Source organism: Verticillium nonalfalfae, assembly GCF_003724135.2.
Source record: "Verticillium nonalfalfae strain VnAa140/NRRL 66861 chromosome Unknown scaffold_71, whole genome shotgun sequence".
In the NCBI taxonomy this organism is placed as follows: Eukaryota; Fungi; Ascomycota; class Sordariomycetes; order Glomerellales; family Plectosphaerellaceae; genus Verticillium; species Verticillium nonalfalfae.
The window spans coordinates 103,027-118,241 of record NW_021167296.1 but is presented as its reverse complement, the minus strand read 5'-3'; the positions used below and the strand labels follow the sequence as shown (position 1 = coordinate 118,241).

The 15,215-nt window shown below is 52.2% G+C and overlaps 6 protein-coding genes across 6 annotated transcripts; 3 read left to right on the top strand and 3 right to left on the bottom strand.

The window, feature by feature from the left end:
- Nucleotides 1–511: 511 nt before the first annotated feature.
- Nucleotides 512–857, top strand: D7B24_008257 (uncharacterized protein; the record flags this gene model as incomplete). Its single annotated transcript, XM_028642349.1, has 2 exons — nucleotides 512–775; nucleotides 855–857. The coding sequence occupies 2 exons, from the start codon at nucleotides 512–514 to the stop codon at nucleotides 855–857; spliced, it is 267 nt and encodes an 88-aa protein (XP_028493888.1).
- A 188-nt stretch (nucleotides 858–1,045) lies between these two features.
- D7B24_008256 (uncharacterized protein) lies at nucleotides 1,046–2,182 on the bottom strand (the record flags this gene model as incomplete). Its single annotated transcript, XM_028642348.1, has 2 exons — nucleotides 1,046–1,420; nucleotides 1,469–2,182. 2 exons carry the CDS (start codon nucleotides 2,180–2,182, stop codon nucleotides 1,046–1,048), a joined length of 1,089 nt encoding a protein of 362 aa, XP_028493887.1.
- Nucleotides 2,183–2,692: 510 nt separating this feature from the next.
- Nucleotides 2,693–3,818, top strand: D7B24_008255 (uncharacterized protein; the record flags this gene model as incomplete). Its single annotated transcript, XM_028642347.1, has 2 exons — nucleotides 2,693–3,420; nucleotides 3,470–3,818. The coding sequence occupies 2 exons, from the start codon at nucleotides 2,693–2,695 to the stop codon at nucleotides 3,816–3,818; spliced, it is 1,077 nt and encodes a 358-aa protein (XP_028493886.1).
- Nucleotides 3,819–5,588: 1,770 nt separating this feature from the next.
- On the top strand, nucleotides 5,589–7,149 carry D7B24_008254 (uncharacterized protein; the record flags this gene model as incomplete). The annotated part of the gene is made up of 4 exons (XM_028642346.1): nucleotides 5,589–5,806; nucleotides 5,856–5,976; nucleotides 6,029–6,197; nucleotides 6,242–7,149. 4 exons carry the CDS (start codon nucleotides 5,589–5,591, stop codon nucleotides 7,147–7,149), a joined length of 1,416 nt encoding a protein of 471 aa, XP_028493885.1.
- Nucleotides 7,150–7,665: 516 nt separating this feature from the next.
- On the bottom strand, nucleotides 7,666–9,378 carry D7B24_008253 (uncharacterized protein; the record flags this gene model as incomplete). The annotated part of the gene is made up of 1 exon (XM_028642345.1): nucleotides 7,666–9,378. One exon carries the CDS (start codon nucleotides 9,376–9,378, stop codon nucleotides 7,666–7,668), a length of 1,713 nt encoding a protein of 570 aa, XP_028493884.1.
- Nucleotides 9,379–14,080: 4,702 nt separating this feature from the next.
- Nucleotides 14,081–15,070, bottom strand: D7B24_008252 (uncharacterized protein; the record flags this gene model as incomplete). Its single annotated transcript, XM_028642344.1, has 1 exon — nucleotides 14,081–15,070. One exon carries the CDS (start codon nucleotides 15,068–15,070, stop codon nucleotides 14,081–14,083), a length of 990 nt encoding a protein of 329 aa, XP_028493883.1.
- Nucleotides 15,071–15,215: the final 145 nt, after the last annotated feature.

The window sequence follows — 15,215 nt, the reverse complement described above, 5'->3', positions numbered from 1 at the left end:
ACAACTCCCCAGCATAAGACCATTCGCTGGTCCAGCTCACTTCAAGCAGCGAATCACCCTCATCGCCATCCCACGTTCCCGCGTCGCGGGGCACCAGCCAACACGGCACGTCGAAAATCCGACGAATCAGCGTCCCACGTGCTGCTGTCGTTCGCCTCAGGGGGGCCTGGGCCTGTGGGGTATGTTCACGTCAAAATGATCTCAAGGGTCGATGAATCGAATTGAATTCGCCGGTTCTGCTGCACAGACATGCATGGAGACATGTTAACCGCCGGTACCGTATCTGATGCACGGAAGTAAGTCGGAGCCACGGCCGGCGCGGGCGGGGTTGAGAGGCGGGGTCCTGGCAGAGGGAGGCTGCTGCAGACGTGCGGTATATAGACAGTCTTGGGCATCATCAGGTCTGCCCGTCGTAGTTTTTACTGTCGAGAGACCCAATGCTCCTTCTATGATTCGGACCAGGTTTCGTGACCGTTCATGAACTTTATGTTGTCAACAAGTCATCTGCACCATGAATACCGTCGTCATTGCCCCCATCGATTCCATCGCCATCCGGCCAGGGTCCGAGTTCGTCACTCTGTTCGCGAGGACAGTCAACCTTGCCCTCGGTTTCCAGCGTCTCCTCGGCGCCGTCTGGCTATCTGTCATTCTGAGGACCTACTTCCTGGCGGCTTATACAGCGGCAACAGCGCTTTTTGCGTCACGAATCATCGCAACACAGTCCTTGGGCCTGACGAGATCACTCGTACTCGGTTCGGCGAAAGCCTGCAACATTGTTTGCAAGTCGAAACGTGTCCGGCGGATTCGCAAGCGAATGGAGTATGACTTTGCCATGGTCATACTTGGGCCAGGAGTAAACACACTCATAGTCTTGGTTTTCTGGCCTGGCTGGTGGGTGCTTTGTGGCGCGGCTGTAGCTGCCAAGTTGCTGGTCGGCTGAGCCACTTGCACAGTATGTTGGGTCTTCCAGGCCTTGTCGTTACCTTGGCTGACGTCTGTAGAGTCAAGTTTGAACACGCTCATCAGAAATTGAATCGCCGACAGCTCATTTCGAAAAGAAGAACGTGTTGCCACCGGCGTCCTTGCGCACCTCATCCTGGTAGTCTTTCTCGGGGTCGAAATCCTGCCAAGTGCTGGCAGGATAGATATGCTTGTTCCGCTCATACCACCGTCGATCTACGACCTTTGTGTATGCCGGGTCATCGTTGTAGCCCTCCAACGTTGATATGTCAGGCAAAGCCTTGATGGCAGCAGCCTTCAATGCTGCAGCCGTGGTAAGCCCACCCTGGGGTACGGCAGGTTCGTCTTCCGTATCGGCGGGCAAGTCTTTCGTCGGGGGTGCTTCTGCAGAATATGCGAAAAGACGCTCGCCGTCGGGGCCGACGCTCTTGTTCATGAGGAAGAAGTAGAATTCGTAATGCTACAAGCAATTAGATTCAAGGCGTCACGAAGGCTTTGCTGTACTTACGTGCGGTATGATCATTGATCCTCTCACGAGCATCAAGTCGTCTACACCAACTCGCGCCCATTCCCTCCTCGCATTCGCCTTTTCGCCGACACCGAGCTCAGCACCGACTTTACGGCTTTTATCGAGACATACCCATATGTGGTCCCCCTTTTTGACTCGAACAATGCCACCGGGGATGTTGGTTCCATCATAAAATACAAAGGGTATCGCAATCTCCGTGGCTTTAACCGCCTCCTGTATGACGAGGAACTCACGTCGCAACGCTTCTCGCTCCGCAGCTTCTCGTCGTAGTGCGGATTTCGTCTGAGCTTTCGGGACAATGCCGACAGAAGTATTCGCAGCGAGCTTTGATGGAGCCTTGTTGTCACCGGTCTTTGATTTCCCTACGGTCACGGGGTCCTCGTCCTCTTCATCGTCGCCAAAAGACAGCTTGCTGCCGACGGTCTTGCTCTTCTTTTTCTTCTTCTTGATTGGTCTCGCTGAAGCGTCACCAGAGTCGCTCGTAGCATTTGCCGGCGTCGCAGAGTCGGATCGGTCTGGTGTCGCTCCGCCGGGAAAGGCAGCTTCGCGGGCTTCACGCTCGTGCTGTTCGATGGCCTCGGCGCGTCGCTTGCGAAAGTCGGAAAGGGCGACGAGACCGACAGTATTTGTCGCCACGCGCTGGGTAGCTGTTTGGTTTTGGGGCGTGAATCGTGAGGCGTTGCTGTCGGCCATGTTCGGATACGGTACGTGGTGCTGGGAGACAAATGTCCGATTGATGAGCTGTGGCCAGTCGCACTTGGCAGGTTCGAATCAAGTTGTGGACAGTGCGATGGCAGAGGCGAGGCAAGAAGGCACTGGCCGCCTCCTGCCAGCTGAAGACCAATCGGTACCCCACCTGCCCCGTCAACAGCCCCGCCCTTCCCGCTGGCGGCTTCCCTGCCACTGCATTTGACCCGACCCTGCCTGCCACCTCATTTTCTGGCATCGATTCATCGCACTCTGAATCGGTGCCACGCCACATTGTCTCCCCTCGCCTCGCCTCGTTTGATTGTGAATGTCTTGTCTTTTTGTTCTTCCTTGATCCCGCGACCCCGTCATCTCTTTGTTCGAGACATCTTCATATCCCAAGGCCAATCTACAGAGGTGACAACGACTGCGACGTACCCCGCGCATTGAGGTCCCGAGGCTCCGCAAGAGCGCATACCGCCAGTTCTCACCACGAGGCACGTCACCCCACCCAGTATGGACGCTCACCAAACTACGACGTCGGCAAAGCCTTACGACGGCCCCTCCCAGTACGCCATGTCGGGGGGCAGCGGCTTCGCTGGGCCTGAAGAGCCGTCGTCGTCGAGGCCGTGGGATCGGCCCTCATCTTACCCCGATCCCGTATCTGGCTCCGGCGCGTACCCTCCAGGCTCGAGCGAGCTGCCGCCAACATCCAGACCATATGATCCGTCTCCTAGGCCGAATGGGTCAACAACGAAGCCTTACGACCCGTCAAAGCCGTATGACACGCCCTCTAAGCAGCATGACATTTCCAAGCCGTACGATCCGTCGACCAAGCCTTACGACCCTTCCCTGTATCCCACCCCCACAGGTCCCGTTGGCCCCAGCGTAGAGCAGATGCCGGGGCCGGCTGCCATGTCGTACTCATCCCAGTACGATGGAACGGCCGGCGCCCCGTTGCTAGCTCAACAGCAGACGGGTTTGTCTGCGCCCATGGTCACATCCCCCCAAGATATCCGCTATGTTCGAGGACAGACCCTCGAAGCACTTGGCGAGCTCTACACACTGCAAAAGAACAGGCAGCGGCTCAGTGGTACACCCGTGCCCCTTGAGCTCGAACAGCAGTATCGCATGCAGTTGAACAAGGCGAGCTTTGACCTGAGAACATTGCGAGAGGAGGTCAAGATCCTCATTAGCGATGCCGAGAAGCACCGATGGCGGAAGTGGCTCATCGGCAGCATTGTGTACGTCTTCCCCTTCTCAAACCTAGGGTTACATGACTGACAGGCGCAGCGCAACCATTATTCCTACTGTCAACTTTATCTTCCGCCGCTCACCATTGGAGAAGAAAGAGGACAAGTCTGTGACTGATACTGAGCACTCCTTTGTTCGAACGCGCGCGTTGTTGGCGAAGATCAAGGACACTGTCCTCGGTCGCAATAATATTGCGAGTATCGCCTTTTTTGTCTTTGCCGTGCTGTATGTCTTTTCGAACGAAGTAACGTTGTTGGTGGCCAAAACGGTCAACAAGAGGCTCAAGAAGCTTTCATCGAGGATCGAAAAGGGCGACGGTCTACTTGAAGAAAAGGATTTGAAACTCCTGGACGGATGGCGGTGGCGGGTATTGCTTCTTGGGCAGTGAATTCTGGGCTATGAATTATGATTTATCACTGATGGGGGACGCTGGATGATGGGATGACGTGATTGAGGCAACGGGCCGGATGGATACATTCTGGATAGCTACCCTGTTTAGCGTCGATGCATGACGAATATACGGCATTAAGATTATCCATCTATACACTGCAAAAAAGTATGCACCTGTCATAAGGCGGTGCGGGCGTATGGTCGAATTCAAAGGGGAATCAACCCAGCCCGCTGAACCATAAACGGACGACCTGGGAGCCCGACGATCCGGCCAACCCGGAAACACCGGACATCTCAAGTCACACCGCAGATGGCTTCGACCGATTGGCGATCATCATCTGAAGACGCCAAGATATTTCATTCCGCGCGATCCGTAACTGGTTCACTCCTCATATACTCGGCTTATTCCCCCCGCCTCGTCACGAAACAATGGAAGCGTCAACCTTTTGTATTCAATCCCGATACGATGATAATCCCAAGCTCCGCAGCGTCATGCACCACAGGCCATGTGCTGATGGCTCGTTTACCGGCATGGCTGTACCCCGGATACCCTCCTGTTCCAGCGGCGCTCAGTGCCAGCCATCCGCTACAGCAGTTCTGGAGTTCACCGACAGAATGGTACTCAGAACCTCGTAGGTCGCACACCGCTGTCTGTATCCATGACGTTCTGTCATCTCACTGAATCAGACATAGTCGCCACGTTCATGCTATGGGTAGCAACATTTGCCATGGCAAGCATCATCGTCCTCGGCGTTGCTTTTGGTTTCGTTGGCTTTAGCGTAGGTGGGTATCTTGACATGTGCTCGCTACCCTGAGACCGGCATTATCCTCTTGCTGACCTTGATTCGATGAAAAGGAGTCGCTGTTGCCGCATTCCAGTCATACATGTACAACGGCTATGCTCCCTCGGGCGGCATTCTCTCGACCATGGCGAGTATCACCATGCTGGGAGTCGTGCTGCCGTGGGGCTTGGGCGTGGCCAGTGTGTTTGCTACGCTTGCGGCTGCCGTATCTTGGGCTTATCGACCAGGTATTTGATCCAGCTGAGGATGGACGCGCCAACTTGCTTTCCCCTGTCTGAGAACTGACACGAGCGGCGATGAACGGAAGTCTAGGGAAGACCAGAGCTGTGAGATCCCCGTGGCTCTTGCCTCGAAAGAACTGTGTCGGAGTTTCATGAGCCGTGCTGTCTGAGCACTCCATCAGGGTGTCTATTGGCTTCCACCGGTCATAAGAAGCGAATGATACCCATATTTTGTAAGACTGGTCTCTTACGTTATCTACGCGATGTGGTAGCAAGAGTTTGGACCGAACTTGACACTCACTTTGACATGTTACCCTGGAGTCATACCTATTTGAGTACTTGCGCGCATGAGACCACTGCATGGAATTGCCAGGAGGATTTCGCGGTATTGACATGTATGTATATGAGTGTAGGTTGGTCGGGGGGTTCTTCAGAATAGAAAACAACATGCGAGAGCGACTTCCATGAAACAGTTAAACTGCATGCTATTCTAGGCACTCGTGTATACATTACCTACTAACGGGACCAAAATTGATCCTTCGCTGGTGTCTACCAAGGCGGCGACTGGCAAAGCACTTTTGGTGGATGCACGGGCCTCCCGTTTCTTGAGGAAGGTTTTGGCGGGGTAGTTCACCATTGGTCATTCCCAGGAGTTTTTCCCAGGAACATCGCAAACACACGACCATATCACGAAGCCAAAAGGCGTCGTCAACTTCGCGAAGCGATAGCTAAGTACTTGAGAAAATGACCGGCACCAAGAGAAAGAAGCCCAGTGATGGAAAAAGCACGGCAAGTCATCTAACCGATGGTTCGAGACATGGTGCAACGACCTACAGCACAAGACGTCACCGAAAAGAACGCCCCGCGCCTGGAGTTGATGCAGATACGTACTTTCGCGACCTGTATCTGAGCGAACTTGACTTCAGACAACTCAGTCGTGAGGATTCGGAGTTTGGTCTATTGTAAGTAGACCTGCCCAAGTGACGTGCATTTTCTTACGAACGATGACAGCCTTCGCAGTGGGAACCTCGACTTCAATAATCCAGCTGCTGTTATGCAGCTTACCAAAACGCTGCTCAAAATCGACTATGGTCTTAAAATAGAACTTCCTGACGACAGATTATGCCCTCCTGTAGGTTCGGCACTGGCAGACGTCATCATTGAATCCAATTAATCACATACAGGTGCCCGTCCGCCACAATTACATCCTATGGCTCAAGGAACTCATTGACGGCTCTTCCTATGCCGAGCGTGGCCGAAAGATGACGGGCCTCGACATTGGTACTGGGGCAAGCTGCATCTACCCTCTACTTGCTTGCCAACAGCGCAACTGGTCTTTTATTGCAACCGGTAGTACGCCTGGTCTCTTCTTGCGGCCGATTGACTGACCAGCCTAGACGTGGATCCCAAGAGCCTCAGTTTCGCAAAGAAGAATGTTCAGTTAAATCACGTCCAGAATCGCATTCAGATTATCTCTCGGCAGAGCTCAGATCCCCTCATCCCAGCATATCCAGCGGTCATTGACTTCACAATGACCAATCCTCCCTTCTACGAATCCGACGCCGACCTCCTTGCCTCCGCGAAGCAGAAATCCCGTCCTCCCTTGTCGGCGTGCACGGGCGCTCCTGTGGAGATGGTCACACCCGGCGGCGAAGTAGCCTTCGTCACGCGCCTAATCGAAGAGTCTCTTGCCCTCCGCGACGCAATTCAGTGGTATACTTCCATGCTTGGAAAGCAGAGCAGCCTCGAGACAGTCGTAGAAAAGCTGCGCGAGCACGGCATAAACAACTACGCCATCACCGAGTTCGTGCAGGGAAACAAGACGAGACGATGGGCGCTTGCATGGAGTTTTGCACCGATGAGGCCATCAACACAGGCGTCGAGGGGGATGAAAGCTGATAAATGGAAAAGGTACTTTCCGCCGAGTACAGAGGTTGAGATTCTTACCATTCCACTGGATGTTGGTGTCGGCGTAGTAGGTGAGAGGGTCGATTCGCTCATGACCTCGCTCGAGCTCGTATGTTGGGCGTGGGATAAGCACAAGCTCCGCGGAACAGGGCGTGCACGCGAGAATGTCTGGAGCCGAGCCTGGCGGCGCAAGAAGGCGAGAGAACAGGAAGGAGGGAAGAACAAATCTCCAGATGGCAGTCATGACTCAGGTTTCTGCGCGCTTGGATTCGAGATTGACATCGATATCAGGAGGGCCGGCATGGCGGTAACGTGCCGATGGAGAGAGGGCCTCGAGTTGTCTGTCTTCGAGAGCTTCTGCGGGTTTCTGAAGACTCAATTGACGCATTTGAAGTAATAGAGGGAGCTGTCGGTAAATACACCGCACTCGGACAGTTTTCTCTTGGTGCGTCATTGTGTAGTCTCTTTACCAATGGCAGGATACGACCTCGGATGTTGCAAAGTCTCAACGAGGAGCTGGGCACTGCTCCTGACCCAAGAACTCGACATGTCCGAAATACGCCCTTACGCCGTCGGTCAAATTCTTTAGTTAAACTTCCAGCTGGTATGCTGGTGTTCTGAGGCGACAAAAGTCGGCAGGTGAGCAGGGTACACCTTCGTCGCCCAGGTGTCGTAGTAGTTCGTTGGACTACAGCTGATCTCTGTTGTCGAAACAGGCTCATGTAGGGTGCTCGGCTCTTTCAAGTCCATACAAGGCTGTTGAAGTGAGACTGCACTGTTGCCACATATCTTGTGGTTGGTAGGCCTTGATGTTATATGCCTGTAACGATCTGCACGAAATACTGCAAGTCTCGGCTCACCCACTGAAAGTCTCACGATATTGAAATTATCACCGTGCTACTTGCTGTCTACATCATTGCCTGTGGCTCTGTGCTTTTTTATTTTCAGGCTTGGGGCCGGGAATACAGGCTGGGACGTTGTACCTCAATCCATGACCAAATCTGAAAACAGCATCCTTGGTGTCAAAAGGCAGATCCTCGAAGGAGTCATCAACGGCTTGATCGGAGGATGCCATGTCAAAAGGTAGCTTTCCTTTGGGCTCAGCTCCCTTGACCCGGAACACCACGTCAAGGAACGCATCTGGGCTACTCCCGTAGCTCGCAAAGAGTGCGGCTGCTTTGTCGGCAATCTCCGGGATGACGGCTGGACGATTCATCTTAATATCCACGATGGTCGGAACCGCCTCGTAGATGGCTGCCTGGCGCTTCTGCTCTTCAGTGGTGAACTCAAGCGACCCATTATTGATGGCGTAGGACGCAGGCCAGGCGGCATCAGGGGGACCGGCGGGTGATGCCAGGCGAAGGAACGCAAAGTCAGCATTCTTCGGGTCGCTGACTGCTGTTAGGCCACGACTTTCAAGAATCCCAGGGGGGATTCCTTCGGCATAAATCTTGGCCTTTTGAGCCGAGCGAGGCAGTGGCAGAATGTCGTTCTTGTTTGTCAAAAGAGTCAACGAATCTCGCTGCGTAGAGTTGCCTAGACGCCTGAACTCTTCGTTCCCCACGATACCAGCAGCTTCCTTTTTGTCGGCAAAAGGTTTGTCGAAGAGGCCCAGTTCGAACTTTTGCTTCAGCAGCTTGCGGACGGAATGATCGATGCGAGACTCTGTAACGTTGCCGTCCTTAACCAGCTTGATAAGGTGTTGGGTACTTGATTCCCCTCCAATAATGTCAACTCCGGCCTCCACAGCGTACCAAGTTCTCTCTAGCGGTGTCTTATCTTCCAGGCCCCAAGGAGCAATGGACAAGATGCCAAAGTCTGTCAGGATAATACCCTCAAAGCCAAGCTCCTGCTTCAGAAGCCCAGTGATAACTGGCTTGTTAAAAGCAAAACCAATGGGCTCCCATCGATCAATTCTGGGCCTGGAGTAGTACGGCATAATCTGTGGAGCTCCTGCATCAATGGCTGCCTTGAAGGGTTGAAGATGCTGGTCGAGGTTGCTACCAGGCCAGGTGGTATTCTTACCCCAAGGGAAATGGGCATCTGCGCCATTTTCCATGGGGCCAGCACCGGGGAAGTGCTTCACAGTAGCGATGACAGAGTCTGCGACTTTTCCCTTGCCTCTGAAGCCCTCCAACATAGGGAGCACCATGGCCGTTGTCAAGTTGGCATCTTCTCCGAAGGTGAGACCAGTCCTTCCCCATCGAGGTTCGGTGGCGAGATCAACTTGAGGGTAGAGAACCTGGCGAATTCCCACCGCAGCAAGCTCCTGGCGGACCACGTCGGCGTAGACGCGAGCCGTTTCAGGGCTCCGCATTGCTGCAAGACCCATCGGCTCAGTCCAGCGCGAAAAGGAAAGTCCCATGTTGGCGGTTGCACTGTCTTGCGTCCAACCGTGTTGAGGATCGGTCGAGAAGGTGACTGGGATTCCGAGTCGGGTGTCATGAGCTTGTTGCTGCCTCTCGTTGAACCAGTCTATAAAAGCGTCGACATCATTCACACCACCTTGGTACACAAAATGGGTGATGAATTGGTTCTTGATCATGCTGCCTGTGTTGGCCTCGCCGCTCGGGCTGAGAAGAGCGCGAGCGTGGTACATTTGGCCAGCTTTTTCTTCGATAGTCATGCGTGACAAGAGATCGTCAACTCGCTGGTTGACAGATAGCTTTTTGTTTCTGTACGGGAATCCATCCCTATGAACATTTGAGGGCCTGCTTCCTCGACCGGCCTGGGCCGCATCAAAGGTAAGCAGAAGGGCAAGGGCCAAACCAGATATTGATACTCTCATGTTTGCCGAGCTGAATCGAACCCGACGTAATGAAGTAGTGGAAGGTTGTAGAAGAGTTACAATTTGCTAGAGGGATTTCAAGATTCATTTGCAGGCCTTACACCCGCACTTTATATAATCTTCACTACTCGTAATTCAGTAGCCTGGATTGCCCGAGGGGAATATTTCCCCTCCTCTAAGCTGCGGAGTTCTTTGCCAAGCCGGCGGGCAGTAACTCACTTCGGACCACCGCCGATGTTGCCAACCCCATCATTACCGCATTACACAGGGCCATGAGGAAATAGTAAACATTCACTCGCTTCGTTGACTAGAAGCGCATTCGGACCGACACAACGGTGGACTAAAGCGCTAGAGCATGACTGTAGGGTTTCCGGATCTCGCTTGGGCGGGGTGTGCCAGACCCTTGGGCCCAACCGCCAAGGCCATTGTCCGAAATGTTGCGGAGAATCTGCCAACACAAATCCAAAGGTATGCTGAACAATCGGCCCTTTCATGATATTCTCGGCTTCGTTACGAAAAGCCACATCGCGAGCTCGGCTCAATGATTTCATGGCATTGGAACGCCTTAGCATCTGCATCTTTGTGTATTGACAAGCCTCTCTAGTGCCTCTAGGCGTCATCTTGAAGGTAGCCACGAGGGTGAAGCCAAAATGTACCTAGTAGACGAATCCTGGTCCCCTATGGGGTTACAATATCCTACAGAATCGGCCCATGGGGTATCATTATAGAATTCCCAAAGTCTACACATGGTGAAAGTTGCACAGGAGAGATAAAATGCAGGGATCGCTATTTTGAACCCCGTTCAGCATTCCAGACACGGTACATCGTAATGGATAGATCGAACTCACCCGCCTACCTTACTGACTGACGTTCTCGGTCCACTTAAATGATGCTTGGTTTCCACCGCCGGTTCGACCTCCCCATGGGGCCGGTGTCGAGTAACGAGGGTGGTGGGCTTTTTAACGAGTCATGACTCCATGTTGGATGACATGACTCCAGTGACACGCGATACCTTGAATTTCCGGAGGAGAATCATCGGAGCCTTACTTCTGCTCTTTGTGATATCACATCACATCTTTGCCTGCTCCCTACGCAGAAAGAAGATACTTGTATTTGAGGTGACTAAATCGCTCAGATGCGGTGGATGAACTTGGCTGGCGATAGGTCACCTCAGACCCTCCTTCAGATCATAGCTTTGACGGATTCGAAGGATCCCAGGTGCAGGTGACCCGAAATGTGCTTTATTAGTGGTTTCTTGGCGATGAAGGTTTATGTAGGCAGGACTGCGGGGGGCCGGATCACTTGTGGAAAAATGGCCGCTGTTGGTGGTCCAGGCTTTGTATTTTTCGGCAAAGTTGAGAATTTTCGCTTAAACTCGAATTTTCGGCAAAAGGCCCGTGGGAGAGAATCGGCTCTGGATCTAGTTTTACCGCGGCCGGGAAACGACTAAAAAGCAATTGGGAATTGTCAAATAATTCTCCGTTCCGTTGCAGCGAGCAGCACGGACAGATGGGTCGGACCCGAACCTTCTGATGGGCCTCGGACTTGAACGTCCAGCATCCACTGTTAAGACCGTTGATGGACTACGAGGTGGTGGCGGGGCAGATGCTGTCTGGCAGAGGATTTACGAAGAAATAGGGGGCAAGCATTACAAAAGACTGTTTACAAGGAGGGCCGTCAGCTCACGGTTAAGCAGATAGTCGATCACTCTACTTGTTGATAGATCCCCAAAAGATCAACAGTCGCAATCCGTCACTCGTTGCAAGGCTCCTAAACGTCCGCCGTTGTGCAGTCCGGTAAATGAAGCGAAGGAAGCTGAATAAGAGAGTGAACCAAGGAGAAATATCACGTAAGTATGAATTTCACCAAACATACACAAAGCTTGACGAGGTTACCCACGTTGATATCAAGAAAGCGAATGAACAAATACGGAGGTTAAACATCAAATATAGTGAAGCAGAATGTGAAAGAGCTACAGCTATCGAAGAAGAGGGCTTCATCGTAGCGGGAGAATGTCGATGGTAATAACCCAAAAGAAGGCGAGAGAGGGCATACACTGGGAACTACGAAGAGGGACTGTGAAAACAGCAAGAAAAGTCTCGGATGATGATTTCAATGTTATTGCTCACGAGCCAAACCTCGGAGTCGTCCCGAGCCGAGCACTCTGTGCAGGTGTATGGCACAAGAGATCAAGGGCATCGCGCAAGAGTGCGCGCCAGAAAAATTGGGCTGGCAGGGCTGAGCATCCTTACGCGAAGCCAAATCACTTTGTGCCTTTTTTTTCCGGCTCGGCCTTTCCATTTAAGAGCACAGGTTTTCTGCCAGGAACACCTCCCTGCTTTCTTGTGTGTACTACCGGAAATCCGCAGGACTGACCCTACTACTTGAGAGGTCATCTCGGGCGAGAAACCCCAGAATAATCGGGCTGCATACGAACCTGGCGGCCCAGACAAGGTATTTGGGGCCAGGCCGTTCCGAACAGGAAGACTCTGTTCACTCGGCCGAAATGGGAACAACAGGTAAAAGACCGACCGGTGAGCCTGGGGGGCTCATCCAGGACCTAACAGTAAGCCAGGGATTTGGTTCACCAGATAACATACCGTGATCCTAGTATCATGGATCGCCAACAACCAACAGTGAGCCATCCAACATGGACTCCCTAACCAACACCACAGGGACATGATGAACGAGTTTATGAGGAAGGACATTCTGGAATTGTAGATACATTCTTTCTCACGACAGTGATCAATCCAAGTCTTACCTTGTATTCATTGTAATGAGTGCGCAACGCGTCACAACACCACCTTGTCTCAGAATCACAACCTAAGCTTCTGCTAGCAGCAACACTAACTCTCTGACAGTGTTAGCAACACTAAGTCTCTGACAGTGTTCTCCGTTGGAAGCTGCCAGGTCGTAGCAATAGCACTCTAGGTACTAAGGAAGGTAGCGAAAGGTAGCGGCGCGATACCTTATTATTACGGCGGTATATAGGTTATAGGATACTTGGTCATACTTAAGACTAAACTCCTCGGTTTCAAATAGATAGATCTCTGCTCATTCTTTTAGCAGTTCACTGAAGGCGAATAGCCTTGTACTCACTTGAACTTCCTTAGTCCTCTCACGATCTGGGGCATGACTGGCCACATTATAGTCAGACAAACGGAGTGAGGCTACTACATACGACCATACCTACTGGAAAACTCGGGATCCCGTCCGCTCTCCCATAGATAAGCCAGTAAGGGTTGGACCAGTAGTTGGGTGGGTGACCACCAGCGAATCCCCGATGTTGTATGTTTTTGATTAAATTTCATGTTTTGTGCTTGGCGATAGTAGAAATGACCATGTCGTGGGTGGGGCCGACATGGGGCGTTGCGGGATGAAAAGAGAGTGGGGACAGTTGATCCTTGGGTCTTCTGTCCAATTTGTTGGTGATGTAACAAGTACTCTAGGACAAGTAAAAGATGAAGAGTCCAAATTAAAAAAAGATACAACTCTGGATGGCGGGGATGCTCGGGGCCAGGGCGCAGGGTGGTTGTGACGCCACAGCCCAATGCGTAATGTACCAAGATCGGTGACTGCATGATTGAACAATTCTGAATCAGTAGCCAGGAAGACGTCACATGGTGGCAGCCGTCGTTCTCTTGCTCTTCAAAGAATTGCAATCTCTCGTTGTTTCGATGCGTTGATCGATTTTGTAGTTGCCTCAATGATCAACATACTGTGTCCAGCTTCTCTGATTTAACTCTGTGGTTTCCTGCACTTACTTTGAAATCTCGCACGTCCAATATGACATTGGAGTAGATAGGAGTCAGGAACCACTGTCATCGATATCTGACACAGCACATCGACGTAATGCCACCCCATCCACTATCTCCGGGACCTACAGAAGATTGCCTGCAGTCATTACCGAACCCAGCCCGTCTACGACTTTGATAGCAAAAATGACGCAGAGAATGGATTTAGTGCCTTAAACTCCCATTGTCTCAGGTCCATAATATCCCTCATTGCGAAAGTCATCTTTCAATTTCTAGCCCCGTAAGCTTGATTTATTCTAGCGAAGCGGAAGGTTCTAATTAATACAGGCTGTTGACTCAGTCTAAGGGACGGTATGAAGTTGTCGGAACATAACCACAGCTGCCGACCAAAGCCTTCGAACAAAGTATGGGACAATGTCATGTCAGAAGGGAGAAGAATCGATTCACCCTTTAGTGTCCAAATTTGGCCTCAATACTTTGTACGAGCGCCAGCCGAGTGGCGGAAAATACAGGTCGCTAATTGACAAAGAACATAGCGGACAGTAAATCAAGATGCCTCTCCGTTACGGATTTCTCACAGACATACCCACCGGCATTTATGAACTGGGCTAGTCCCTGCCTAGATATAAGCTAAGCTATCCTGGCAGGCGGTGGCTAGTGTATGTACTGAGGCTAAATTTAGGCACCCAAGGCCCAGCTGTGGGCGAAATCTTCCAGGGGATGAATGCAATATAGTGTGATCCATACTTGATCTAACATTTTTATCAGAGTTCGAGTTCTTGGTATTATAACTCCAATTCCTTCAACTCGTTCCTCCAGGGGATTGACGTCTGAGCTCCTCGACGAGAGACAGTAATGCTCGATCCCCTGATAGCTCGCGCAACAGCGTCCTCGATCTTGAAATCCTCACCTCGTGAAGTTTCCTCTGCAAAAGCCACAGCGTAAGCTCCGATGAACGTGTCCCCAGCCGCCGTCGTATCTATGGCATCGACCTTGAGGGCCGGCACCAGCCGCCTCTCGCCACTTTCACAAGCATAAAACACACCGCGGGCACCTAGTGTAAGAATAACGTTTTTGACGCCCTTCTGCAAGAGTTGATCAGCAACGGTAGCCAGTGACGACGGATCTTCGAGCTCAGATTCCGCCACGTCAGCGACGAGCACAGCCTCGGTTTCATTCAGAATCAGATGATCCAATCCCTGATATGCCTCAGCAGGCAATGAAATGGCAGGCGCCTGGTTCAGAAGAACAGGAACCTTCGCAGCCTTGGCAGCCTGGATGCTTTCGAGAACAGTGGGCGCGGGAACTTCCATCTGAAGAATCAGGAGGTCTGGCTTGAGGCTAACAGATTGATGGACGTGGTCAAAACCAACGGAGCGGTTCGCGCCGGGAGATAAAATGATCCTGTTTTGGCCGTCCGATTCATCGATGATGATGATGGCGATGCCGGTTTGAGAGTCTTCGCCGCCAGAGGCATTGACCCGAACCATGCTGGTGTCCACTCCGCACGAGGCAAGACTCTCGATGAGCCCGGACCCGGCGCTATCTCCTCCTACAGCCCCAATCATGAAAACATCAACACTGGGGTCTTCAAGAGTCCTACTTCGTGACAACTTGGCACAAGCGACGGCTTGGTTTGCCCCCTTGCCTCCGCAGCCTGATTCGAAGCCCGAGGCCGTCATGGTCTCGCCTGGATGTGGGTGGTGGGAGACATAGGAGACTTGGTCCAAGTTTAACGATCCCAAGACGTGGATGACGGGTCGGCGGGCGCTCATCGTGGGTGATGTATGTGACGAGTGTTGAATGCAGGATGACAGTCTGTAGTGGTGTCGCTCTGTCGAATTGGCGACTCTGGTGGTGTTTCGAAGAACCAATTTTGAGGATCCGAGATGTTGGGCTATTCCATGTGAGAGAAATGCT